This window comes from Furipterus horrens, unplaced genomic scaffold (genome assembly GCF_987537825.1).
Source record: "Furipterus horrens unplaced genomic scaffold, mFurHor1.1.pri manual_scaffold_9, whole genome shotgun sequence".
In the NCBI taxonomy this organism is placed as follows: domain Eukaryota; kingdom Metazoa; phylum Chordata; class Mammalia; order Chiroptera; family Furipteridae; genus Furipterus; species Furipterus horrens.
The window spans coordinates 99965111-99992538 of record NW_028327179.1 but is presented as its reverse complement, the minus strand read 5'-3'; the positions used below and the strand labels follow the sequence as shown (position 1 = coordinate 99992538).

General features: G+C 59.5%; 1 protein-coding gene across 1 annotated transcript in view; it reads left to right on the top strand.

Moving 5' to 3' along the window:
• Positions 1-9971: 9971 nt before the first annotated feature.
• Positions 9972-27428, top strand: part of KCNH2 (potassium voltage-gated channel subfamily H member 2) — a 31085-nt gene continuing 13628 nt past the window's right edge. Inside the window, exons 1-3 of the mRNA XM_090287679.1 lie at positions 9972-10375; positions 13064-13294; positions 27004-27168. Of these exons, the coding sequence (XP_090143805.1) occupies positions 10300-10375; positions 13064-13294; positions 27004-27168 (472 nt within the window). The 5' untranslated portion in view covers positions 9972-10299. The remainder of the gene's footprint in view (positions 10376-13063; positions 13295-27003; positions 27169-27428) is intronic.

The following is a 27428-nucleotide window of genomic DNA, read 5'->3' as shown; positions in this document are numbered from 1 at the left end:
GGGCAGTTTGCTCTACGTCTGCAATTCCTCTCCAAAGTGAACGTGTGTGCTCTGGAAGCACGGGTTAGGTGCTGCTCAGGTGCCATCCGGTGGGGCCCCGGGACCCTGCCCTGAGCAGGTGCTTCGTGAACATTGGCTTGCTTTGCCACAAATGTGTGTTCTGGAGGCGGCAGAGGGGGGCACTGAGAAGGGAGCTGGCTGAGGCTGGACGTGTCTGTGTGGGCAGAAAGAAGGGGTCAGGCTGGTGAAGGTGAAGGCTCAAAAAGGAAGCGTTCTCTGGCCCCGGGCAGGCTGGGGACACTTCAGCACAGCCACACTGGTGGCAGGAGCCAGTCAGGCCTGAATCAGTGTTGATCTGGGCAGAGAGAGCCCCCAGCCTGGGTCTTAGGAAGCGGAGGAAAAAGTCAACATAGAGACAGAAAGTTGGAGGTGGGAGCTTTCACCGACGGGACTTTTCCTCGCAGCACTGTGCGGGGGCCGCTGCCACCCTGCCCCACTGTCCTGCCTGCGCTCAGGTGCCTGAGGCCTTCCTGGTGGTTTTTGATCTTCCCACCTCTGGGGTGGGCTTTCCCTCCCCTCCGTGGGCCTGCCTAGTTCTCTCTGTCTGGTCCTTCATCAGCCATCCTGCTAGGGTGTAAAGGCTCCTGCATCTCAGTGGCTGAGTGGTCTTATCAGCAATTGCATTTTAAAGAGTAGTTTCTGAAAAAATGAAAATGTCAAGGCCTGCAGATTGGAAGTCCCACGGATAGGGAAGAACTTTGACTTTGAGTGGAGGGATTTCAAGTTGGCAAGGGCTTTGGAGGGGATCTGTTTGGGAGCCCAGCTCCTCAGTCCCTGACAGTGACTGTGTGTCTTCTGCCACTGGGGAGGTTGGCCCGGATCCCACTCCAATCGGCTCTGGTCAATGAGGGTGACAGACCCTTCTGTGGGGGAGTATTGAGGCCCCTGGCTCCTCTCGCTCCCTCAGAAGGCGGCAGACCTTGCTCCAGGCCTCTCCCTCGGAGCACAGAGATGTGCAGGGCCTGCGGTGGGATGCCCTGACCTTGAGAGAGGGGAGGCCTTGGCCCCAGGGCGGTGTGCAGGGCTGTGGGGGCTGTGGGCGCTGCGGAGGGTGGCCGGTGACAGGGGCGGAAGGCCCTGACTCTTTATAGCTCAACCCGGGGTTGTTCAGTGTGAGCTGGAAGTGCCCCACCCTCCCCACTATGAACAGCTTCCTTCCTGCCTGCTGGCAAGGCCTGGGTGGGGACCAGAGGGGCAGGAGGGAAGGAAGGGGGGTCGTGGGCAGAAGGGAGGGGAGCAGCCGGCTTGGGCTCAGGATATAAGTCATGCTGTATTGGCACGTCGGAGCAGAGAGGTTTGCTCAGCTTCCAGATTCAAGGCGGAGGCTGGCTGTTTGGGGAGGGGCTTTGGGGCTCAGGAAGGGGAAGGTGCTGCCCATCTGGAAGGGGCTCCTGGCTGGCACTGCGGAGCCGGCAGGCAGCCCCGGCTGTGCCTGCGGAGGCCGCACGGGAGCAGCAGAGAGCCAAGGAGAAGAGGTTGGCGCAGAGGCCTGGGGCTCAGACAGACGGGGAGACCCAGGGCGAGCGAGGGCCAGCGGCCTGGGCCCCTGAGCCCCGTTGGGTGGTGCGCCAACCCTCGCTAGCCCTCTGGCACCCTGAAGTGGTGCTCCTGACGGTGACACTGTGACCAGCCCACCTCCCTGCTCCTGCGCAGACCGCACAGGTGTGAACTGAAGACGCAGGGGGCCGTGCCCAGCACAGCAGCGGCTGGGGAGGCGTGGGAGGGAGCACAGGGGCCCCGTCCCACGGGTGGGCTCCCGAGGACAGAAGGCCCCTGTTCTGGACACTCCTCTGCCTCCTGGTGGAAAAGTCCCGGGGCCAAGAGGCCTTTGAGAAGCCTAAGTCCTTGCCATGGGATGATGGTGCCTGCGGCCTGTGGGGGCTCCTGGGAGTTTTCACCGACCTCCTCAGGGACACCTGGTGTCTGCTGGCCTCGATTGTCCTGAGATTTAGACTCTGGCTTCTGAACCACACCCTGGGTGGATCCTGTGTCTGTTGGGTGACAGTGTGTGTGTGTGTGTGTGTGTAAGTTATGTGTGAGTGTGCAGGGTTGTGAGTGTGAGTGTGTATGCTTGAGTGTATATATATGCATATGTGAGTATGACAGTGTGCATGTATGTGTGTGCATGTATGTGTTTGTGCACGAGTACATGTGTGTGTGTAAACATGCACACAAGTGCACCTGGGCATTGTGTCTGGGGGCTCACTCCCTGACCTGACTCCTCATCTGGTCCTGCCCCTCCAAAACTAATGTGGACCAAGAACACTGGTGTGGGTATGAATATTTTCACATCCATGGCACATAAAATCATCCTTCACTCCTGGGATCCAGAATGAAAACAAGGAGTTTTTAGGGTCAGGTGGAAGTCTCCTGAATGATGACCATGAGGACCCCTGCCTCAGGCCATGGGGGCCCTACACAGAGGGACACAGTTGTCAGGGATCAGTGTCACAGGCCCTGCCGCCCTTCCCTCCTCCTCTCCCCATCTCCTCTCTCCCAGTCCCTCCAGCTGGCTCGGTTTCTTGGTTTGGTTGCTGTGGTGCTGGGTCTCTTGGGAACCAGGGCTTTGAGCATTGAGTATGCCCAGCCTGGAAATTCCATAGCAACCGTCACTAGGGATTGGCTGGGCAGACACCCTTCCCCTGCCTCTTAGGTGCCCTGGGAGGGGCCAGATCCTCTCTCCAAACCAGGGTGGGAGGAGAAGCCTTCAGATGTCTGTACTGGCTTGTGAGATATGGTGACCCTGATCCCAAACCCTGATGTAATGTCAGTCACTGTGTGGCCTTTTTCCTCTTCTTCCAAGTGGACTATAAGCCCTTGACTCCCAATGACTAGCAAGTGAGATGTCTCTGGTATATTTGCTGCTGATGCTGATCTTGACCTTTCCTGGGGTCAAGAACGTCGTCGGGTTTTCTAACTCCAGCCTAGGCTGCTGAAGGACGGGGAGGACCCCACTTCCTAGAGGATCCTGATTTAGTTGGTGTTGTGCCTCGGAGGTCCAGAGGGGGGAGCTCTCTAACCCTTTCTTTTTTCAGGGGAGAAAGATTCCTCTCTTCCAGGGCATTCTGGGCTCGTGCAGTACGACGGGCCCTGCTCACCTTCGCACCCTCACCGCCCTTATCCTCTTACAGGAAGGCTCCACCCTGGGCTGCTGTTCCCCAGAGGGGCAGACAGAAAGTATCCCGATCTCTGTTCTCATTCAGCCAAATTCTCCCTGAACCCTGCTCCTTTGTGAAGACGCTGCCCTTTTCAGCCTTAAAACGATCGGTCTCTTCCTACTCTGCAACCAAAGCACTCATGGTCTGCACCACTTCTTGGTATCTGGGATTTCGGCACTTCTCTGGTGGCTGCCATGAGTTGTACTTGGCTCTTGCAATATTGCCTATTCATGTGTGAGCATCTTTTCTTCCCAACTTATTGAAAACTTTTGAAGGCCCAGGGACTGGACTGTATGCCTCCTTTCTCCCAGGGGTCCCACACAGCTTGGGGCACATGGAAGGAGATGGGCAGTTGTTTGTGAGAAAACTAGGGAGACGATGGACTCGGGGACTGGGTGGACCTCTGCTTTCTTTTCTGGTCCTTCCCATTGGCTGGTGATCCACTGGCTGCAGGATAAGGAACCCGTTCTGGGTCAGCACCCCCATGCTCACCCCACCAACCCCCCGCCCAGGCTGAGGTAGGCTCTGAATTCCACCTGGTGAGTTTAGCAGAATGAGCAGGGCATCGTCCTGAAGCGCTCAGGGAGCTGCCTCTGTATCTAGAGATCTCAGGTCCCCAGGGCTCTGAATCTTTTTTCTCATCTAACATATGACAGTGTTTCCTTCTGGCTCTAATATTTCATAAAGCAACAGAACCCCCCCCCCCCCGCAAGGGAAAGCCCATGACTCACAAGTGTGAAGTTCAGAGAAGGATTCGTATCTTTTTCTCCATGACTTCGGTGGGGATGGTGGGGAAGGCACATTCAGGACATAGGGAAGTGAGATCTCAGGCTCCTTAGCACCAATCGGCAAAGTAAGCTCTTGCTTCATCATATGCTGCTTCCCGAAGCTACTGCCCAGCTGCAAAGGATTTCTCGTGGTTTGGAGTGACTGTCTAATTCATTGTGTCCCAAGGACGGCCCCAGTCTTAATCACCTGAGCAGCCCTCCTTGGGTTCCCGCCCAGCTGGGCAAGAAGGGCTTTCAGCACCTTGGACAGGGACAGAGCGCCAGCCCTGTAGGACCGGATGTCCTGCCAGGACACCTTCCCTGGTCGGAGGCAGCAGAGCGTGGTTCGCTCCTTAATATTTTTCAGATCCTCAAAGACACCCTAAAACAAAGCATCCTAGTCTCCCTTAAACCCAGGTTCCTGCTCTCCATCAATGACTCCTATATAGTAATTCTGGAGCTTCAGCGCGCTAAGCTCTGGAGCCCGGCTTAAGCCCCTTCTGCGTCGGAGGAGGCTGAACCCCATCCTTACATCGAAAAGGCAGATGGCTGTTGAGTTCTGAGGCAGAGGGAACTTAACTGCTCCACCTTCTCATTTGGGGGTAAGTAGATCAGTGGGGGGACTCCACACCTGACCCCTCCTGGGATCTTGCTTTAGGAAGATATTCACTCCCATCCCCGGTGCCTGAGAAAATCTTCACCCCCCAGGAGGGCCCAGGCTCCCCAGGAAGCCCTCCTGGCTGCCCCAACCCGCTCAGAGCCCCACTCTTCTGCACACATTGTCAGACACACAGCGTCTCGCCAGATTGTTTTCATGAGGTCAGGCCCGTCAGTTCCCTCTCCCCCGTTAGATTACAAACTCCTTGCAGGTGGATTCCTTACCACGTGTCTTCTCCCAAGAGACCCTCTGGTGATGGGCACACAGCAGGGTGGAGTGAGAGACTGGGGAGTCTGAGGGTCTTCTCACCTGCCGTGAAAGGTCTCCCACTCCACTTAAAATTCTGAAGTCGGGAAGTAGGCTGGACCAAGGTGCCCTCTGTGGAGTAACCGTTGGCCTCACAGCGGGCACCTAGGATCAGAGCAGAGACAGGAGGGGGAGGCGGAGGTAGGTTTTGAGGGGAGGTGGAAGGAGCACCGATGGGTGCAGGGTGCGATTGTGTAGCACCAAGGAATCGCTCACTCTTGGGGCTGGAAGGGATCCCAGAGATCAGCTTGTTTGGCCTCCTCACTTTACAGGTATAAGGAAAGTGACATTTAGTGATCCTCCTACAGTTACCAACGAGTCAGCCCCTTTCCATCACCTCTGCCTGAGCTCGAGGCTTCACCAGCGCTCTCCAGGACCAGCGCACAGCTCCGGGCGGCAGCTCATCGTTTTCCAATAGATCCAGTCACACGTGCTTGTCTTGTTCTGTGTTAGTGGCACTCCTCCACTGAGAGGTGGCGTCTACGTTCTCGCTGTGGATCGGATTGGCCATGCTGTGGCAGAAGTTATTTTTTGTGACTTTGGAGGCTGAGCTATTAAAGGTGGAACAGCTGCTTCCCGGAGCTCTCTTGGGACACTTGCCCTTGGAACCTGGCCACCATGCTGTGAGGAAGCCAGGCAGCCACGAGGAAAGTCTTGGTGTAGGTGTTCTGGCCCCCATCCTAGCGAGGTCTCAGCCGACAGCTGGCATCTCCCACCAGACTGGATGAGTGAATGAGCCTTTCAGTCCCAAGTGGAGTTGAGCAGACACAGTGCACCTGCCCCAATGGCAGACCCAGGAGCAGAATAAATGGTGATTTGATTTAAGCCATGGCTGTTAGGCAGCGATAGTACCCGCCTCAGTCTCTCCAAACTGATACACATGTTTCATTCATGCCACAGACCTTTCTTAGACACTGACTGCACACTGCGGTCTGTACAGACAGATGTAGTTCTGTAGTTGTGGACCACACCTTTCAGCTGCCACTATAGTTCCTCTTTTTTAAAAAAGATTCTTTTTTAATTTAGTTAGTTAGTTTTAGAGAGAGAGGGAAGGGAGGGAGAAAGAGAGGGAAAGAAACATCGATGTGGGAGAGAAACATCGACTGGTTGCCTCTTGTATGTGCCCGGACCAAGGACCGGACCTGCAACCCAGGCCTGTGCCCCGACCGGGAATTGAACTGACAACCTTTGGCATTGCGGAACAATGCCCAACCTGCCGAGCACACTGGCCAGGGCGCCACTGTTCCTGGGCGCACAGAAGAAAAACCAGACTCCTCAGACCCCCACTCGCGGCCCATCCTATTGCTCCATCAACACCACACCAGCCTGTTCCGTGCCCAGACTCGGTCTCCGTTCTCCTGTCTCTACCTTTGTTCATGTTGTTCCTTCCACCTGCCATGCTTCTTCTCTGTCCCATCTCGACCTCAGGGACCGGCTCCAAGAACCTCCTCCCCTCACCAGGCCCTCCCAGCCTCCTCTAGTTGAATGTGACTGACACCTCCTGGTAAGCCCACGGCGCTCAGCACAGACCGTACAGTTCTGCCTGCCCACCACCTCCCTCGGCCTCGGTAGACTGAGCCCCTGGAGCAGAGATCCTGGGTTACCCTCCTGTCCCCTCTCCATCCCCACCCCTGGTGTCTGGCACAGGGGTCTGTACACAGGAGGCCCCCAGGGAACATTTGTTGACGTGACTAGTAGCAGAAGCAGAATTAGAAGTATGTCTCCTTATTTGCTTCTTTTGATATCACCATGGCAAGGAAAACGTCCCGCCGACGGCACGTGTCAGATTGGTGGGAGAAGATTGGGTTATGGCCCTGGGTCGGGGTTTGATGAGATCACTGCATGTGGAGCTGCAGGTGGCAATGAGTGGAGGGAGCACAGGCTCCTGGCTGGGGGTTTGAGGTGGGTCCCCCCTCTTCTCATCCCTCTCTCCCCTTCTGGCATTCAGCGAGCCCTGGACACCCACTTGTGGGGAGGAAATATGCAGTTTCTTTGATGTTTCTCTCCTCCAACCCCAGTTCTTATCTGAAAACAGCTGCATCTTCAGGACCCTGCTGCCCAGCAGAGCGAGACCCTGCCGTGCAGAGAAGCCCTCCATGGGCCCCTTGCACAGGGACCATTTCTGTGTGTTCTTCCTCACCAGGATTTCCGAGGAACCATTCCCTCCTAAGCTGCTTCCCAGTCCCCTGTGATTGTCCCCTGCTCTCCCAGCCGATCTTGGCTGTCTTGCCTGGCTGGCTCCTTGGGGGTCCACTGCTTTTTTCCTCTCAGGGTGTCCTGGCTTGGTTCCTTCACTCTGAGCAGGAGCAGAAGGTGGGGTGGGCCGGATATTTTCCACACTTTTCTCCTGGAATTGTCTCTGGGAGCTGGGAGAAGAATAGTATCTCACTGTCCATACAGTGGGGTCCCTCAGCCGCTGGCAGGGCCAGGAGTGCCCTCCCCAGGAACGAACAGTCCCTGCAAAGGGCTCTGTGAGCTGGAGTTGGGCTGGAGCGGATTCCAGTTGCTCTGGGTGTTAAGGTTGGACACTTGCCTTCTCCTGGGTCTGGGGGTAGCGGAAGTGGGAAGGTGATCGGCAGAAGCTTCAGCTCATCTGTTGCCTTTTACCTTTTGGTGCCTGGCACCTATAGCCCCAGGAAGGATGCCTCTGGGGAGGACTTGTCCCCATCTCACAGCCTCTCTTCCTTGTCCCAGTTCTTGGCTGTGGGGGTGGTTCAGTGAAACTGCCTTCAGGCTCTCCCCTCAGCCTCCAGGAAGAGACAGAGGGAGGGAGGGAGGGAAGGAGAGAGAGAGAGAGAGAGAAAGAGAGAGAGAGAGAGAGAGGCAGCTCTCTCCTGCCTGCCTTCATGCCCAAGAGGAGGGCTACTTTGAACCTTGTCTCTTCTCTTTGGGAGGCCCAAGCCCCCCCCCCCCCCCCCCCCCCCGATCCCTTCATCCTCCCATGGGACGAGAGCAGAGGTCTGTCCTGGGAACACAGGTACTGAAGTGTGAACAGCTGGTGGCCGGGCCAGATGAATAGCTGCCATCCACCCACGCCCCTACTTCAGCCTGGCTCTCCCTCACCCTTGGTCTGGAGAGAAGTGGGTGCTACCTGTGGATGTCTCTTTCATGTCCTCTCCTCCCACGCCCATTCTACTGCAGGTCATTTCTCACTCTCTAAATCTCCCCACATGGAGGGGGAAACACCCCACTCCGATGGAAATCACCCTGCACTTAGGGCAGGTAACCCACACCCAGGGAGGGGCTGCGGGTGGAGGAGGTGCTGGGCCAGTCACAGGCTGGGTTTTGCCCAGCACCCAAGATGGGTTGATATCCCTGATGGCAGGTCACAGAGGGAGGGGAGTCTGTGCCACCAAAGGCTCCGGGAGTCTCGGAGGGCAAGTGAGGAGGCCGCCGGAGGGGGGGGGGGGCGCAGGGCTGAGATTACTGTACAGACAGCAGCCTCTGCTCTTTTTTAGCATCAGCTGGCAGAGCCACCTCCTTCTCTCCCACTGGCTGCCTCCCTGACTCACTGCCCACCCACCAGCAAATAAAAAAGCGGTGTCACCTGCTGGCCAAAGGCCCCTCTGGCCCCATTGTTTGCAACTCTTTTGCTCCTGGTTGGCGGGGAGAGTCTGGGTAGGGTGGTCTTGCCAAGGCCTCTTGCTCTGGGCCTTTCTCCTTCCAGACTGTGCTTCCTGCTCTGCCCTTTGTTCTTCCCCTCCTCCCACATCCCATGATGGTGTTCCCTGGTGACAAGACCCACCCCCTAGCGCCAAGGACAGAGGCAGCTGCAAGCTCTCAGGGGCCCCCACATGGCCCCATCCATCTAGCCGGGTCTCTGATCCCGGCTGCTGGGGAGGGGACCCTGCTGGCTGCTCAGCTGCCGACTCCTCCCCGCCGGCCTGCTCAGCTGTCAACACTCGCCTCTCTGCCCTGGCCTTCCTGGGGCCCTGCCTGGCTGCTCAGGCCCGGGACACCGCACCCGGAGACCCTCACTCAGACCCAGGCAGGCAGTGGGCAGGCGGCAGGCAGACACCCTGCCTGCCCTTGAGCATCCTCAGGCCTCCTTGCCTAAATAAGGGAGCCGCAGCTGCAGCGAGCCAGCTGGCGGGGGGGAGGGGCCGCGGCGAGGCCAGGGTTTTCCGAGGGGCTGGGCCGCCGCGGCGCCGCAGGGCCGGAGCCCGCCGATTGCGCCTGCAAGGCTGGCCCCGCGCTGCAGACGGGGGGGCGGGCCTCTCACACAGGGGATCCCCAGGCTGGAACATCGCGCTCACGGGCTTTTCTTTGAAACCAACAGCTGGGAGGCCGCAATTCCCGTCAAAATGTCCCTCTCTGCTCAGGACGGCCCCGAATAATCCCAGAGAGGGCTGTGTGTGTGTGTGTGTGTGTGTTGGGGGACGCCCCCGCTGTCGGTGCGTGCCCCTCCTAAATCTCGCCCACTCTCATCTCAAATCTCCGCTGACCTGGGGCCTCCAGAGCGTCTTGCCCTTCACGTTTCCCGGGTCTCCCCGGACCCTGGGTCCGTCCTCCCGGGGTCCGGGCCTCACCCCTGTCACCTACAGCTGGCAGTGAGCGCAAGCTGTGTGTACCAAGCCACTGCCTGGCTTGCTGGGGTACCAGGGCACAAGGGACCCGCCCTCTCCCTTCAAGTCAGGTTCCCCTGGCCTTCTAGTACATGGGTGGGGACAGAATCCCCAGTCCACTCCTTGGCCAGCTGTCGCACCTGTCCTCACGGTTCCCCTACTAAGGGCCCCTTCCCTCTCTTCGGGGGGCGCGAGTCAGGGCGCGCTCCAGGGTTGAGCGAGGGTCTGGGTTGAGGGGGAGCCTTCGGTGCGGCTCAGCCAATGGGAAGGACGGGCGCGCGGGGTGTGTGTAGGGGGGTGGGGAGAGGGCGGTGCTGCGGGCGCGCGGCACCCGGTGGGGGCCGGGAGGGGCCCGGGAGGCGGGGGCCGGGGCCCGAGGGGCGCGCGCCGCGTTAACCCTTCCGCGGCCGGGCTGAGCCGCAGGCGCAGCCCGAGCCGCGGGCGCCGGAGCGGCTGTCGGCGCGGCGGGTGGGAGCCGGGAGCCCCGAGCTCAGGCGAGCAGAGAGCGGCGCGGGGACGCGGCGGAGCGGGGCTCGCGGCTCGGCGGGGCCCGGCAGACAGGTGTGCGGGCGGCCCGAGCTCAGGCGGCTCCAGGCCGTGCCCGCGATCGGGAGCCGGGAGCCAAGTGGGGACCCCGCGCCCGCAGTCCAGTCCCTGCCCCGCCCGTGCTCTGCTTGGCCGCGGGGTGCGGGGACCACGGCCGAGTAGGGCTATCCAAAGCCTAGTGTTGGGCCGGGCTGGGCCGGGGTGGGTGGGGGCCCGCCCGGCCCGCCCATGGGCTCAGGATGCCGGTGCGGAGGGGCCACGTCGCGCCGCAGAACACCTTCCTGGACACCATCATCCGCAAGTTTGAGGGCCAGAGTGAGTGGGGGAGGGGACCGGCAGGGAGGGGATGGAGGGGGGGTGCGGGGGGGCGAACTCTCCCGAGTGTGAATGGGGGGTGGGCGTGCCCGGGCCGTGTGCATCTGCCAAGTGCAAGTCAATGGAGGGCCGGCGTCCTCAGGGCGCTGGCCGGGGGTCGCAGGGGCAAGGCTTGGTGCTGGTGGCTGTGGGCTTGGGGCCAAGGGGCCTGGTGTTGGTCGCGGGGTGGGAGGCTCAGCTCAGTCTTCGGGGACTGGGGAGTGTGTGTGGCACTGCGTGCGCAGGGCAGGGAGACAGGATGAGAGTGTGCGGGTATTCCCAACTCAGGGTGCCTGGGTGAGGACGGGGCTGTGTGGGTGCAGGGACAGGAGAATAGATACGGGCCAGACTGTGGGACCTCAGCGGACCGGCAGGCGCCCATCTTGACTGCATTGTGAGAGCTTGACACCGAGCATGCAGGGCCAGTGCCTAACCTGCTCTTGGGTGTGTGCGTGTGTGGGGGGTGTATCACCCGTGAGTTTGACCCTGCATGGGCAGTGTGGAGGGGTCCTAGGCAAGGCTACAAACTGCGGGGCCCAGGGTGGGAGGGTGTCATGGGCTGAAGCCCGGTTTTGAGGGTCTAACAGCCTCCATGCAGTGCTCCCATGTTGTGGATTTTCCTGTCCCTGAGCCCCTTTGTGGGGACGACAGAACCTCTAAACTGGCCTTGGAGGGGGCGCTTCCAGCATCTCCCAGCCTAGGTGAACATTCTGGGCACGGGCTTTGTGCCCGCCCAGAGTGCATGTGTCTGTCCCCAAGGCTGTGTGTGCCACAGTGGGTGTGACTGCCAAGGGACCTGGGAGAGGGGAGCTGGTGACATTCCTTGCCCATGACCCTGTGAGCACAGGACAACATGTACTTGTAACAGTGGTGGGTGGAGGGAGGGGTCGATTCAGCGGACAGCATTGTCTGATGGAGGAACAAGATGATCCTGAGGAGGAGGGGACCGACGTGGTGGAGGACCACCAGGCAAGGGCTCCCCAGGAGGCTGGGCAGGCACGTGGACTGAGATCTGGGGGCCTGGCTCCTGGGCCCACCTCTGCCACTGATTGCCATGTGACCTTGAGTGACTCTCTATCTGAGCCCCAGTTTCCACACCTGGGAAGAAGGATGGGATTGAAGGAGCCTTTCAGGTCCCTTCTGCTCCGTATTCCAGGAGCTCAGTGAGGGAGAGTGGGCGTGGGGCCTGCCTTCGAAGAAACTTGCTCTTCTCTCCGGCCTGGCAGTGGGGGCCAGGTGGTTTTCCTTCCTCCTTTGAAGCTGGTACTCTGCACTGCCTTGGACTCAGGTGGAGTTGGGGGCTGAGTCAGGGTCTTTATATGTGACCGAGAGCTCTGACTCCTAGGGTTGACCACTGCCTGGGGGTTTTGGGGCGCCTGGGGAACAGACCTAAAAATGACCCAATTTCAAAATGTAACTTCCTGGAGGCCAGGGTAAGGGAGGGCTGAGGCAGGCAGCCCTCGGGGAGGCCTCACAGCCATGGCTTAGGCCTTGTCCCTGAGGGCTGTGCCCACCAGGGGGGGAGGAGGCAGAGTTATGATTGCTACTGAAAGCCCCAGCATTAGAGGCCAAAGTGGCCAAAAACTTCTGTGTTTATAATAAGCCCTTATCCCGGGAGCATCTTCCCTGGCACAAGCCTCTGCTGCCTGCCTGCCTGCTGCTCACCGGCCAGCCTGGCTCTCAGGGCACGCGTGGAGGGGATGAGCTCAGTCTAGCTGAAATGGGTCCTTTGGGCACCTCTTCCTTGGTGGGGCAAAACTGAGGCAGCCCTCACATCCCTGGGGGAGGTCCCCTTTCTGGATCTGTCTTCTTACAAGTGGGTTGCTGTCTCAGGCCTGCCCCGCGCGCTCCAGGTTATTTCCAGGGTGGGAGCTGCAGGTCCTTTTCCTTGCTCCCTATGACCTTGGGCTTCTGTCTGTGGCCCTCAGCTTACTCCTTCACCTTTTGCCAGAACTGGATTCAAAAGCTGGCTCTGTCACTTACAAGCTGCAGTCTGTGGGCATGGCTCTGAACTTCTTTCGAGCCCTGGTTTCCTCATCTATAATGTGAGGATCCCCACCTTACTTATGAGGCTGTCAGTGTGACATGACGTAAAGCATAGCAGGTGTCCCCAGGTACTTTCCTCATCCTCTTCAGCGCCCCACTCCCCAGGCCCTGAATGCCCTTCCGGGAAGTACTGATGTTTGGGGGAGTGACTACCAGGGAGCGCCCCCAAGCTAGGGAGGGGAGTGGTCGGGAAGAGGAGCCGAAGGAGCTGGGGCAAAGGGAAGGCTGGCCGCCATCTCTGGCCTTTCCCCGTCTCCCTCTCCAGGACCAGTGTTTATCCCTCCGCCGCGGCTGCTGACACGCGTTATTGACACCCGCCCAGGCTGGCCTCCGCCCCAGGCGCGGAGGGGGCGGCAGGCCTCTGGCCACCAGCCCGGGGGAAGCCAAGCAGCCAGTCCGCGGGCCGGGTGCGGGAGGGGGCGCGCAGTCCCCGGGGCCGGCCGAGGCACCTGCGTCTGCACAGCGGCGTTCGCTGCCTGCGGGGGACCCCGGGCTCTGCTGTGCTCCCTGGGGCGGGGAGTCCCCGGGCGGGCGGCGGCGTGTGACAAGAGCCCTCGAGGAAGGGGGTCCCTGTTCACGTGCACGCTTATCCCCGCCCCCCAGGCCGCAAGTTCATCATAGCCAACGCTCGGGTGGAGAACTGTGCCGTCATTTACTGCAACGACGGCTTCTGCGAGCTGTGCGGGTACTCGCGGGCGGAGGTGATGCAGCGGCCCTGCACCTGCGACTTCCTGCACGGGCCGCGCACTCAGCGCCGAGCCGCCGCGCAGATCGCGCAGGCCCTGCTCGGCGCGGAAGAGCGCAAAGTGGAGATCGCTTTCTACCGGAAGGATGGTAGGCGGGGCCGTGGGCAGGGGGCGGGGCCTCATGGGCGGGGTCAGTGCCGGGGGCGGGGCCGAGAAGAACCAGGGCGGGGACCGACACAGTGGGATGGGGGCGGTGAAGCATGGCGGAGGGAGCCTGGGCGGTCCTGTAGTGCGGTGACCCCAGCTGGGGCCATTGCAAAGGGCCAGGTGGGAGGCGAGGGCTGGGCATTGGGGCTGCAGGCGATCTGAGTCTCTTCACCTCACTCCGTTGGGAGGGTTTTTCGGGGTAGCTAAGGGGCTGCTTGGTCGGGGGTCTGGCACCTCTGATTCGTTCCTCCCTGGGCAGATGTGCGCATGTTGAGCTGGGTAAGGCTGGAGTTTGGCGTGGCCGGGATGGCAGGTGTGTGTGTGGACGTAAATAATAGGTCAGGCTGGCGGCTGGGCGCTCACCTCTGGTCACAGGCCTCTAGCGACCCTGCCTTGTGACTGACTGGTCTGGGGCGAAGGTGGGGAGGGCTGCAGCACTCTGGCCGCTCTCTGCTGCCCCTCCCCTGCCCCCTTTCCCTTCTGCACTTCAGCTGCACCTGGCATGAGGTGTGTGCCTCTCCCCAACCTCAGCTCCCTTTGTCTCATCTGCTGAAGGCCCCGCCTGCTGTCCCTTCCTGCGCCAGGTGTCTCGGCTCAGACACGGCCTCCTAGCCCAGCTGCTCTGGGCTTCCGGAGATGGAGATCAGAGATCGCGTAAACAGAGCTCTGGGCCGGGCTGTTCCCAGTGTCTGTCACAGTGGGGTGGGGTGGGCTTTGCTCTGGGGGTTCAGTGCAGCAGGACTCTGCAGAGGGGCTGGGCAGGTGGCTCCGGAAGGTGGCGCTGGACTGCCCACGGGGGCCCAAACCTTGCTGCTGCCAAGTGTGTATCTGATGAGCATTTACTGAACCCAGGGCCTCGCAGATAGAACAGTGAACATATATGAGGTTTCTGCCCACAGGGAGTTTAGCTGCTGTAGACAACATCCTCTGCCTGCCAACCCCCAACCCCAGCCCCAGGTAGGCAGAGTGAGCCCCATACCCGTGGTCCTGCCTATTGGGACCCTCCCTGTATGCTCAGGATGGGCTGAGGCTGCCCTGTAATGGCTTGTATCTCTCATTGACCCTGCTTTTGTAGGGGTGCCCAGCCCGTGATGTCACTGCACAGCATTAGAGGGTCACCATCACTGGGACCCTGTGGAAGAAGATCTGCTCACAGCACGTGGGGGTTCTGGCTAGGAGGCAGGGGCCACGAGACTAGATGGAAACTCTGAAGGCAGGACCTTCTGTCTGCTTTCTCACTGATGTCTCCCAGAACCTTCATCAGAGAAGATTGGCTTTTATATCTGCCTGGTCATCTCGTACTAGCTAATGTTGGTGGGTGGCTTCTATGTGCTGGACACTGTGCAAAATGTTTCACTTACCTTATCTCATGGAATCTTCACAACAACCCCGGGAGAGAGATACAATGTTTTTCCCATTTATGGATGAGGAAACAAGTTCAGAGAAATTAAGAAGCTTTTCTGAAGTCACACAGCTAGTAAGTGGCAGAGCTGGGAATGGAACCATGTCTGTCTGATCAGAGCCCTACCCACTCTGCATTGTTGTCATATATTAAAAATGACACCAACTAGTTACAGGGGTACCTATAGATGCACATGACATACGATTTTATTCCAGAAGTTGCAAACCATTGGTGTAATGAACAGGATATGAATACAGGAAGTCCTGGGTTCAGGTCTAACACCAGAAATTATGTAAAGTGGGGCACGTTGGTTACTGCCTTGAGCCTGTGCGCGCTCGGCTCCTTGGCACCAGGGCCTGGGTGCTTCCATCTTTGCTGCGGTGTGTGGGAAGCTGGCCTTCCCTCCTGCTCCAGGCTGGCTCCTTTGGGAGAGGGTGGCCAAGGGACCCCTCCTGCAGAGGCACCACTGTGGAATCTTGCTGACCTTGAGGATCATGTAATCTAGCCTGCTCGAGTTACAGATGGAGAAATGGAGAAGCAGAGGTCCAGTTACCAGCAGCTCCATGGAGGGAGTGGGACTAGAACCCAGGCCCCTTGCCCAGGTTCAGTCTCTTTGCCCCTTTCGGGTCACGACTCCAAATGGGGCTGTGACCCAGAAAGTCCAGTGCCAGCCATCCCTGCCTGCCCCCTGCCCTGTTCTCACAGAGTTTCCATGGGATCAGGTGTCTCCTGTCGGCTAACAGGCTAGCCTGGGCCCTCAGGTCATGTGGGTCCCCACTTCCCTTGGCACTGGAGGCCTAGGATGCAGACAGATTTCCTCCGCTTCCCCTCCCTCTGCCGTGAGACACTCAGTCTTTTGGTAGGTTCCCTGTGGCCTGACCTGGGCTATGGGCGTATATGCACGAGCTCACACCTTTGTGCCAGGGCAGACGAGGGAGGCAGAGCTGCAGAATGCCAGGACCACCTCTTGTGTCTGTCCAGGTCTTTCTCAGTGTCTCTGCTTGGGCCAGCCACGGGGGAGTGGGTCCCTGGGCTGCAGCCCCAGGGAGCGGGGTGGCTGGGCAGGAGGCAGGGCCTTTTGCTGGCAGGTCGAGGTTTGGACAGCTGGGATATGTCGGTACCTCTGGCCTAGCTCTGTGCAGTTTCAGGGCCTGGAGCCAGACAGCTCCGTTATTTAGTTGCTGGGACTGCTGAGAGGCAGGGAGGCTGGACTGGGGGGTGGGGGCGGTTTGTGAGCCGGAGGGAGAGACATGAGGTGCCAGGGAGCTGCTGGCCCTGTGTCCGTGCCCCTTAGCGTCAGGCCCAGGGTTAAGGTGGCATTGGAGCAGAGCTGCTGGGCAGTGCCGGGCTGTCAGGAGGCAGTTGCCTGGGCAGCAGCTCTGCTGGTATGCACCTGCATCCCCACATCGCTTTAGGGGTGGCCCTGGGTTCCTTCAAGAAAGGCTCCTCCTCTGCCAAGCCTAGTGGAGGTCCCCTGCTCTCTGTCCCCTGTGGTCCCTCAGCTCTTTGTTTCCGCCATCTCTCTACACCCCACCTCCCGCAGCGCTCCGCCTGTCTGCCTGTGCCCCTGGTCTCTGCTGCTTTCCTTGTCCCCTTTGTCTTTGTCTCCTTCCTGCATCTGTCACTCTTCTTCCCTTCAGGACCCCTGAGCCTTTCTCCCTCCAGGTTCCATCTGGCTCCCCCCAGCTCTGCCGGTGCTGGCCTGATCTCCATGTCCCTGTGTCCCCAGGAGCCATGAGTGGGTGGAGAGGGGGGGGTGTCTCTAGAGAAGAGTCTGTCTGCTTCTCTGCTCCAGCTGCAGGCTGGTTGCCATGGTAACAGGGTCAGAGGGCCCCCACTGCAACAGCTGAGCTGTGGGCTGGGGGAGGGGTGGGGACCAGCCGGCTAGCCTGCACCCTGGTGTCCCCAGTGCCCATGGGGAGCCTGGTCCTGAGAGGTGGCCCCATGCCTACTGGTTTACGGTCCCCAGAACTCAGACCTCAGGGTCAGGCGCTTGTGCAGGCACCTCTGGCACCAGCCACCCTTCTGTGGGCTCCACTTACCCCGAGCCATTTCACCATCTCCTCCCTGTCCCCTAAAATCAACTCCTGCCTCCTCACCCCTCCTTCTCCAGCATGACTGACCCCTCCCCATCCTCCAGGCAGGGACCCTCAGGCCCCAGACCCCACACCGCATTGTGCCACTGGGGCCCTGTGGTGCTAGCCCCAGAGTGTGTGGGGCTGGGCAGGCAGGTGTCTAGGTGTCTAGGTGTGTCCTTGGCATGGGGGCATCCTGGAGGACAAGGTTAGACGCGGGAGCACTTGTCCTGAGGGGCAGAAAGCCATTGGGGCACCCTCTGAGACCGGGCAGGTGAGGGCACCTGCATGTGCCCAAGCCCCGCCCCCCCAGCACCTTTCCTCCGAGGCCCCAGGGGGAGTCACTCCTGAGTGGGAGCAGGGTGCCCTGGCCTGCATGAGTACTTCCTGTCCTTGGAGGCAGGAGCGAGGCAGGCCGGCCAGGATAGAGGGGTGCTGCTCCTGGCCGACTCTGGGGTCTGGAGAGTGTCAGGAGGGCGGCTCCTCTGTGTTGTGTCTGCTCCAGCCCCCGGAGAGGAGCTCTGTAAATATTTGCACAGAGCCTGCTGGGATGGGAGCAGAGTTTGCCGGTGGCCTCGGCCTCCGAGGAGGGGGACTGTGGGCAGCAGGAGGGCCAGGGTGGGGGTGACCGGTGAGACGGAGCCTCTTTTCTGCCCAGCCGTGGCTTCCAGGGTGCTGTGTCTTGACAGGTTCCAAGGAAGCCCTTTCACACTTAAATGTCTTCCCCGAGCGGGCCCGGAATACGTCCATTAGAGAACCTTTCGCTTGGGTGAAGAATGAACCTTTTTTTTAAAAAACACGTTCTCTCCCATCACCCCTCCCCCATACACAGGGAGGGACATGGAATGACCTCTCCCTCAGTGTGGGGAGTTCAGCAGAAACCCTCCCTCCTGCCATGGGAGGCGTGCCCTGGGGTCAGGGCCAGAACAGGGGGAGTGGAGGGCCACCTGGGGCAGGTGATGAATAGGGGAGAGGCTCCCCTCCTGTCCCTGGGGCAGGGCCCATCAAGATCTCCATGCTGAGAACTGTGGTCCCCTGCGAATGAACCTCTCTCAATTTAGGTGACATGAAGCCCCTGGAGGGCTGGGCGGTGTCCTCTCCTTGGCCCACCACATCCCCTGCTCACAGTTCTGGCCAGACCGGAAGCACCATGGGCGCAGGCAGAAGCCTGCTGTGTCCTCTGTTGCATCTCTGTGTCTAGTGCATAGCAGGAGCCCAGTGTATGCTTGCGTGCTTGCGTGCTGAATGAACAAATGAATGAACGAATGAATGAGTGAGTGAGTGAATGATCAGGTGGGCTGTGTGCTGGTGCAGAAGCCTATACAGCTGTCAGTGGCTTGGGAGCACCTTCCGGCTCTGTTACCAAGCTGCTGTGTGGCTTGGAGCAAATCACTTTCCATCTCTGGGCCTCTGTGGCTCCCTCTGTGAAGAGCCTTCACTTAACAGAATGCAGGGGCTGAGAGGGGTGGGCCCGAGGGAGGTGGGCCAGGGCCGGGTGGCCTGAGAGGCCTGCAAGTCCTCCAGCGCTGCTGTGTGGTGGGACGTTGTGGGGTGCAGGGAAGGCAGCTGGGATGCCCAGCACCTCCCAACTCAGAGATGGACCGAGGAGGCTTCAGTGGGGGAGCAAAGCTGGGGGTGGTGGCGGTGGCGGTCGGTGGCGGTGGCAGCTACGTGGCAGTGCTCACGGGCATGGTCATGGGGCCTGCACTTCCAGTTTGCAGGCTGGGACGTGTGCTTTCTGGCAGGCCGTCCTCATGGCCCCCTGAGAGCTCCCTGTGTTTTCACAGGAGGGACGCTCTTGCTTGGAAAGGCAAGGGGACTTGCCCATGGTGACCTGGCTGGTGGGCGCCTGAGTGGGAACGCGAACCCAGTTTTCCTCTTTCTGCCCCGCAGCCCTGCCCAGCCCGGAGTACCGCCACACAGGCTGTCTTGCCCTAGGGCCCTTTCCCGGCGTGATGGGCTTAGGGCCCCCGGAGGGGAAACGTGGGTTTCAGCTCGGCTCCAGAGCCGCAATTCTTCATTTGCTAAGTGGGATCAAACACCTGCCCTCCCGGGTACTGCTGGGAGAGGTGTGGAAAATCAGATGGGAGATACCAGCAGGGCAGCATCAAGTGTCAGGGCTCATTCTGCTTGCCATGAGGCAGGTGTCACCCATGTGGCCGCAGGGCCCGGCCAACTCTGGGGAGGGGTCTCGGGGTCCCTGTGTGCTACAGCGCTCTTCCTGCCCTGGGTCCTGTGCAGGACCCCGCCCACCTCGCCCTCCTCCAACCCCCAGGCTTCTGCTGACCGCAGCTCCTGCCTCTCCCCCAAATCATGGAAACCACGATATCTGTGTCACTGTTTTTTCTTTCCCTTTCGCTTGATCTTTTTTCTTTCCCTCTCACTCCCCAGTCCCATTCCCCTCCCCATAGGCAACCATTCAAATGTACTTCCTGCAAATGTGCCGCTTGCATATGCTCTCGCAAAATGTGTATTTTGTCTGGATGCATATAGGTTTAATTTATGTAAATGGTATGTGCTAACTATTGTATTCTGGTGCTCGCTCTTCTTACTCAGGAGTATGCCTCTGATCCCATCCAGGCTGCTACTTGACATCTAGTCTGTAGCTTCATATTCTGTGGGGTGTACCCACCCCGTTTTCACTGGGGTGGGGGGGACTCTGGAGCAAGCATCTCCGTAAATACTGCTGCAGTGAACATCCTCACCCATGGCCCCTTTGGACTCACGTGAGGGTGTCTTCAGGATACATCCCCAGGGGTGGAATTGCTGGATCATGGGATCTGTGGACACTTCATTCAAATAAGCCTTGTCCAGCTGTGCCCAGGGATGCCCACAGCCATCACCACCCACCCACACAGAGCACGAGATTCCTGTTCCCCCTCCTCTCTGCCACACCTGGCGTCACCCACCTTTCTAATTTTTGCCAGTCTAATAGGTGAAAGCGATCTCTCGCTGCTTGAATTTGCATTTCTTTGACTACCCTCAGGTGAGGCTGAGCATCCCTCTCTTGGGCTGGGCAGCCTCTTGGGTTTCCTCTCCTGTCAATCACCTATCATCTGCTCACTGCTCTGTGGAAGCGCCGTCTTTTGTTCCCATTGGTTTGCAGGAGTTGCTTGTGTATGTAGAAATACAAACACATGCAGTTAAATATTCATCATATATTCTGGATAGCAACTCCTGCTGCATCAGGATATTGCAAATAACTTCTCACATTCAGTGGTCTGTTAAATTTATCCAGTGAAGAAACTTAAGGTTGATACAACTTTAGTGAGTATTAGCCTGGTTTGTACCTTTGAAGTGCTGCTGAGGAAATTCTTCACCATCTTGAGCTCACAAAGGTCTTCTTTTTCTTCTATTTGCTTAATCGGTTCACCTTTGGGTCTTTGATCCATCCTGGGCCTGCCTCTGTCTGCGGTGTCAAGCAGGGATCAAGTTGTATGTTTTTCCATGTAGTGAGCCAATTTTCCCAACACATCTAGCGAGCAGCCTGTTCTTTGCCACTGATGTGTGGGGCCACCTGTACCCCTGGTTAATTACCCAGATATCCATGGGTCTGTCTTTGAGCTTTCTATTCTCTTCCAAATATTTATTTATCTTTTCTTGCATCGAAGCCACATTAAAAAACAAAAAAGCTATGACATTGGATATATCTTAGTATCTGGGAAGGCAAATCTTATCTCTTTATTTTTTGTTCGAAGGGTTGACATAGGTATTTGTGAACCTCTCTTTTTTCTTTATAAACTTAAGAGAAACTTTATCAAGTTCCTGGAAAGAAAAACCCCCTTTAGAATCTTGATTGGAATTCGATTGGTTTTATAGATGAGTTTGGAGAGAACTGACGTTTTTATAATATTTGTTCCACCTGAGGGCCTGGGTTGTCCCTCCATTTATCAGATCATTTCGGTATCCTTTATTAGTTTAAATATTTGCTTTTTTCCCCATTAAAGGCCTTGTGCATTCTTGCTCAATTTCTGGCTGTTTTAGCATTCTGCTGCCGTTAGGGAAGCGACCTTCTTTCCCACCACCTGTTCTGATAGCTCTGTGCTGGTGGAGAGGGGCGCTGAGTATTCCCGTGGGCTGGGCCCAGACCAGGCGGCTTTACTGAGCCCTGTTGCTGGTTTTAATGGTTTATCTGCTGATTTGGTTGGTTCGCCAGGGAGAGGATCCCGTCACCCACACACGATGCCGCTTTTCTCGGTTTACGGTTGGGTCCCCCTCGTGTGTTCTGATGCTCGAATGTTGCCCTGGACTTTTCAGGAGGCTTTCCTGTGCGCATGTCTCTGTTGGCGCGACCCCGTGTCCTATGAGGCGGGCGAGTCCTGGAGGGATTACAAGTCTTGGTTGCGTGATTGAGAAGCTCTGGTTAACTGAGAGCTGGAATTAGGGTGGGCTGTTCTCAAGGCACCCCGAGGCTTTCTGGGGTATGCTGCATGCTAAGATGGAGCATAGTTCTAGAAGCTTGTCAAGCCCTGGGAGAGGACAGGGCCCCCAGGTTGTCCCCTGGTCATGTGAAGCAGGCTGGGAGGGGTCTGAGGCTCAGAAATCTGATGCCTGGGTGGCTCCTGCTCTGCCCGCTGCTCCCAGGTTTCTGGGTGGTCAGCCTCCAAATGCCACGCTAACTGCTGGCCAGGTTTCATAACACTCCAGCACGAGATCCCCTTCATTCCCACGATGGTTCCGACTGCTGTCTAGGCCTGGGGTGGTTTGAAACGGGCAAATTCTGCTGTGAAACGACAGTTGGTCCCATTGGATCTGAAAGGGAGCTTAGAGGTGGGGGGATGGCCCTACTCACACGCACATGTCAGCGCAGGTTACTGCCTGAGTCCTTGATCAGTTCCAAGACCCCTGTGTACCCAGTGCCTCCTGTGAAGCCGCCCTGGCCCTAGCCTCAGGGCTCCGACTCTAGGGGTCGGGGGGAAGCTCACCCCAGAAGCCAGTGTGCAATGTCCCGAGCTAGGGATATTGTTTTAGGGGAGTTCTCAATGAGAAGCACCCACATGAGCTGATGGAGCCATCGAGGAAACTTTGTAGCAGGCTCCTGCAGAGCCTGGAAAGATGGAAGCATTTAGAGAAAAGAGGGGTTGGGGCTTTGGGGAGCAGGGGCCGGGCAAAGCTGGGGTGCACTGGAGGCCGGCCCACTTGGGACTCAGCGTGCCAGCGTGTGCAGGGGTGGAGGCTCGGCCAGGAGGGCAGGGTGATTGGAGGTAGCAGATCCCGAAGGACTCAAAGGATTCTCAGGGGGACAGACTCCAGGAAGTCGGGCGAGGGAGCTGGCGTGTGCAGGCCTCGGGCAGGAGGAGATGGTCCACGGGAGCAGCTTTCTCGGCCTGAGCCGGCCTGGTTTCACCTCCCAGTGCTTCTGGGGAGCAGAGCTGGTGACGCCACCAGCCCGACCAGGAGGCTGTGTCCCTGAGAGGCCGAGTGGCACCCAGCAGGCTGGTGCAGGGCAGGGCTGCGCCCAGAGCTTTACCAGAAGCAGCGCTCTCTTGAGGCTGTTGCTGTGGGTGGGAAGGGATACTGTAAGCAGGCCACACACAGTGGTTGGGGGTCTAGAGGCCCCCGAGACCCTCTGGATGGCGCGCCCTCTAAATTCCTGGGAAGGTGCCAGGCTGAGAGGGTGGTGGAGAGTCTGTCTGGGGACACCCCTTCTGTGTGAGCCAGGGTCTGGATCGTGGCTCCCAAAGGCTGCTCTGTTATGAGTCTTCTCTAGGGGTGTCTGCACCTCTCAGCCTCCGGAGCCGGGCCGAGGACATGGCCCCTCTCAGTGTCACATGCATACGTACTCTCTCTCTCAGGCACAAACTCATTCACTGACAGGCCTCTGAGGCTCTGTCCCCTGGGCCTGCGATGTCCCTCGCTTTCCTAGGCCCCTGGCGGCCCATGAGAGCCGCGTTAGTGACACGGTGGCCCCCGTCCAGGAGCCGCTCCTTCTGCATCTTCCTGTCGCCGCCACCAGGCTAAATATAACCTGACACTGCACAGCCCCAGGCTGCATGGAGACAGCCTCTCTGCCTGGGGGCGGACAGGGCCGCCGGGGCCCCAGCCTCCTGCCCTCAGCCTGACTTTGGGCTCCGCTCCTCCTGCTGGGAGCAGGGCAGGGAGGGGACCAGCGCTGCCTCCCTGAGGTCACCTTCCCGGCAGGGCCCTGGCACCCTGTCTGTTACTGCTCTGGACACTTCCACCCAGCACTCTGTCATCCCATCAGGCACTCCAGGCAGGAATCACTCACCCCTGCGGCAACCCCAGGGAGCCTGATGCTCAGAGCGGTGAATGACCTGAGCACAGTCACACAGCAATTGCCCAGGTTTTCTGAGGGTTGGGCAGATCAGCTCGGCTCCCTGGGCCTGTCCTCTGCCTGGGTTCTTCTCTCTTCCTCCATCTTGCCTGGGCTCTGGATTAGGGTCTTGCTGGCGCCCAGGTGCGGTGAAGGCAGGTGCCAGGCCTGTGTTCTCCATGCTGCCCTGGTGCTCCATGTCACCGCCCCTGAGGGAGCCATGATGACCCCTGGTTTGCTGACCGAGATCTGACCTGGGTCTTGCTTAAGGACCCCCATCCCGGCCCATGCTGCCCTGATTGATAAGGCCTGCCCACGATAAAGCCAAGGCCAGGGGTCCCAGGGGTGGGAAATCCAGTCTGGGACTGTGAGTGGGGCCCTCGGCTGGGTTGGGATGCTGGGCAGAGAGGATGCCCGGGTGGCACCAGGTGAAAGTAGGCCAGCTTGTGTTCTTTTGAATGACAGCACCCTTCCCTGGGGTCAGGAAGAGCTGTACCTGCTGCTCGTGGAATGTGTCCAGGCCTGGCTCTGCCCCAGAGTGCTTCCCGGTGTCCCTTCATCCTCCCCTCCTCGGTGACCTGCCGTGAGCTGCATACTGTGTCTACTTTCCTGGTCTCCGTCCCTGCGGGGCCCGTGGTATCCCGAGCCCAAGGAGGCCGGCAAAGGCTGGGCATCCAGCCTCCTCACCCAGAGCCAGGTGTCTTCAGCTGGGGCTGGGGGTCGGGGTGCGTGAGGGAGGTGTCCCTGGCATCAGGCGCGTGAGCCAGGGGCCCGGGCCTCTCCATTGCTGACGGCCATCCACCAGCCTCCCCTCCCCGCTTCTCCCGTTAGCAGGACCCGGCAAAAGTCCCGTTCCTACTTCACACACATCATGTCATTCATTCCTCCAGCCTCGCGGGGTGGGCTCGACCTCCCTGTCCTGCAGAAAAGCACCCTGGGGCTCGGGGACGGGAGGCGAGTTGCCCAAGGTCATTCTGACACAAGGAGCTAAGGTCACCTGGTTCCGCAGCCCGTGTCCCCCTACCCCGCCCCTGCCTCCCCGAGCGCTCCGGCGCCGGCTGCCTCGGGACTGCGGGCCGCGCCCGCCACGCTGTGGCCACCCGCGGAACTGCAGGCTCGCTCCCTCCGCGGCCGAAGTCGGCCTCTGCTCCCGGGGGCGGGGCAGGGCGGAGGGAGAAGAGTGAGGGACGGGCAGGTGCGGGGCAGGTGCGGGGCAGGTGCGGGGCAGGTGCGGGGCAGCTGCGCGACCAGGCCCTGTTGTGTGTGCAAGAGCCAGCGCGGGGCTCCCGGAAGCAGCTCCGCCGCCCACTACCATCTCTGCCGTGTGAGGGTTAGAGCCCACCTGCCCGCAGGCTGGAATTTGCTCCCACTGTCCCTGGGCTCCACCCTGGCCTGGCTGACCCTCAGCTGCCTTCAGGGCCCCCCCATCCCCCGCACTCCCAGCCAGCGATGGAGTGGGGTCCGCTGGCAGGTCTGGCAGGAGGGCTGGGGGTGGGTGATGTGCAGCCCCCAGAAGACCCAACTAGCCAGCAGGAGCCTGGGGGCGGGGGGGCGGAGGGCAGAGCCCCAGAGAGCAGGGGCTGATTCAGGCCCCCGGCTTTCCTTCCTTCCATTTCCCCTTGAAAGTAGCAGCTGGAGCCTCCCCCTCCTGCTGCCACTTCCTGCAGCCATCAGGCAGGGCTCCAGGTCACATTTTTGGAATAAGCTGGGCTTTGACAGGGTTATTTGAAAGGAAAAATTCCTTGAATGTCACAAAGGGAGAGAGGGCCAAGGGGGCGTGCGCCTGAGTGTGCCGATGGGCAGGGGTGAGCCTGAGCTTCCAGGGGCTTCCATTTGGAGTTTCTGCAGCCTGGCGGGGTGGGGTGGGGGTGGGGATGCCAGGGTCCTGGGCTGCAGAATGCAGCGCTGGCCCCTCTTCTTGATAAGTCTGAATGGAGTGGGCAGGGTGCTGAGGCCTCAGGGCCAGAATCCCCTGGCTGTGCTGAAAGGTCAGGCTCCTCAGGGCTCCAGACTCTGCACTTCTCTGGGGCACGTTTCCTTGTGAGGAATGGGGATCAGAGGCCCAGATCACTGGGGGCCCGGGGGTGGGTGTTGGGGGTCTCCAGGGCTAAGGTTTCCTGTCTCTGGCCTCTCCATGTCCCTGTTCAGGCCGCTGCTGGCCATCACCATATTAGGGCATAAACTCCAGGCAGGCTGTCTGGGTGCCAAACGGTCTTCAGCTGGGTCTGGCCCCCTGCAGCTCCCAACGCCACAGCTGCGCTTCGGTCAGGCCATGTCAGAGGCCAGAGGTCAGGGGACAGGAGAGGCTGCCGGTGGGAGATCCAGACAGAAACCCCAGCTCAGGTTCCGAGGGCCGAGCCACAAGGGCTTGCGATGTGGTGAGTGGAAGGACCTCAGGTAGGGTGGAGAATTCCGGCCGGCCCCTCCCCTGGCTCAGCGTCCCCTGATCCCAGTACCACCCCATTTCAGAGCTCTCCTTCTGCAAGACGAATTCCACAGCTGTCAGATCGGCTGGTCTGCAGGAAGCAGGCCCTTCACGCCTGGTCTGCTCAGGCCATTGCTGCCACACGTCCCAGGGCTCAGCCCCCAAGGCCCGGTGGCGAGCCCCAAGCACTGTCCAGAGCCCCTCCAGGCTGCTGGCCTCTCCCTTGACTCAGTTCACCACCGCCACTTCCTCTCCACTGCTCTCCATCCTTGCCCCCACCGTCCCCCCCAGCATCAGCACTGCCCCACCAGTAAACCTGCTGCCAGGGCCTGCTTGCTGGTGCGTTGTTCTGGGTGCCAGGCGGCAGACCCTGGTGAGTTAGGTCCCTGCAGTGCAAAGGAGACAGAGAGACAAGGGGAGCGAGACAAGGAAAGGAGTCTCTGCCCCCTGAGGAGAAAGGGCGATAGGAACAAGCCTGGTGCCCACAGGGCCCATGGAGAAGGAGGAGCAGGAGGTTAGCAGGTGCGGCAGGGGCTTTTTCAGTAATCAGCGGGGGAGAGGGAGGGGCTGTGCGCTGGGCGGGGAGCAGAGGTGGATTGGGCGCACCTGGCCTGGTGGAGGGCCTCACCTGGGGGCCAGGCAGAGAGCGAGATGGGAGGGAAAAGGAAGGCCAGGACAGGCAGAGGTGTACGATCTAGGGGCAGCGCTTCGAGACTTCTTGGTGAAGAATCACTTTTCTTTATTTCTAACACGTCACAGACCAATACCTTTCCGAAGTCCAAAATCACGCACTTGGGTGGCGTGGAAATGTAGAATTGCTGTCAAGGTTTGGAAACTCTTGCTCCCCACTTCTGAATGTATCTTGTTGGGATGGACGTGACAGCTGGGAACAAATGCGGAGACAGCCAGGACGGGAACAGAAGGAATCCCTCACCTGTGCATTGCCTTAGGCACTCAGCGTATATTGACTGAATCTTTACAACTCAGGACAAAGGAACTACCATCGTTCCCATTTTATAGATGAGGGAAATGAGGCACCGGAAAGTGAAATAATTTAAGCATCGTGTACAAATGACTAAGCAGCAGAGGTGGGACTTGAACCCAGAGGCCTTGGGCCTAAAGGCTGTGGGCTTAACTGCCACACTACCCTAGCATGCGTGGGGGAAAGCGAGGAGAAACTGAGCGACGAGGGAAAATGAGGTGAACAAGTGGGGGCAGGAAGGAGCCTAAGCTGGGATGTGGGAGAAGGTGCACCGGGAGAGCGCTAGAGAAACGGAAAGCAGAGAGGAGGGGAGAGCCCGGCCAGCAGCGAGCTGGAGCGGGGAGCTGAGGGCACAGGGCCGGCGGGGGTTGGGGCAGGAGACCCTGGTGCCGAGGGTCTTCGGGGAGGCAGAAGCGGATGGGCCCCTTCAGGATTCTGCTCTGCCCACCCAGGGGCCTTGGTGCCTCAGTGGCCTCATCCCCCACTCCGCAGGGAGCTGCTTCCTGTGTCTGGTGGATGTGGTGCCCGTGAAGAACGAGGATGGGGCCGTCATCATGTTCATCCTCAACTTCGAGGTGGTGATGGAGAAGGACATGGTGGGGTCCCCGGCCCGCGACGCCAATCACCGCGGCGCCCCTGCCAGCTGGCTGGCCTCAGGTAAATGTAGCTGCACTCGGGCTGGTGCAGGAATATGAGGTCCCCCTTTTCTGGAGCCATAAGGCTACCCAAGGCCATTGCTCTGCAGGAAGGGACGTGTGTGCGGGGTCCCTTCAGGGGTTACCAGGGATGTGGCCCGGTCCCATCTGGCTCAAGATGAACAGACAGAGTTGGAGTAACAGGTTGAGTTCAGATTCCCAGGCGCTTGGGGCATGATCACAGCTGGTGTCCTGGCTTTACCTGCCTGGGTTTCCCCCATG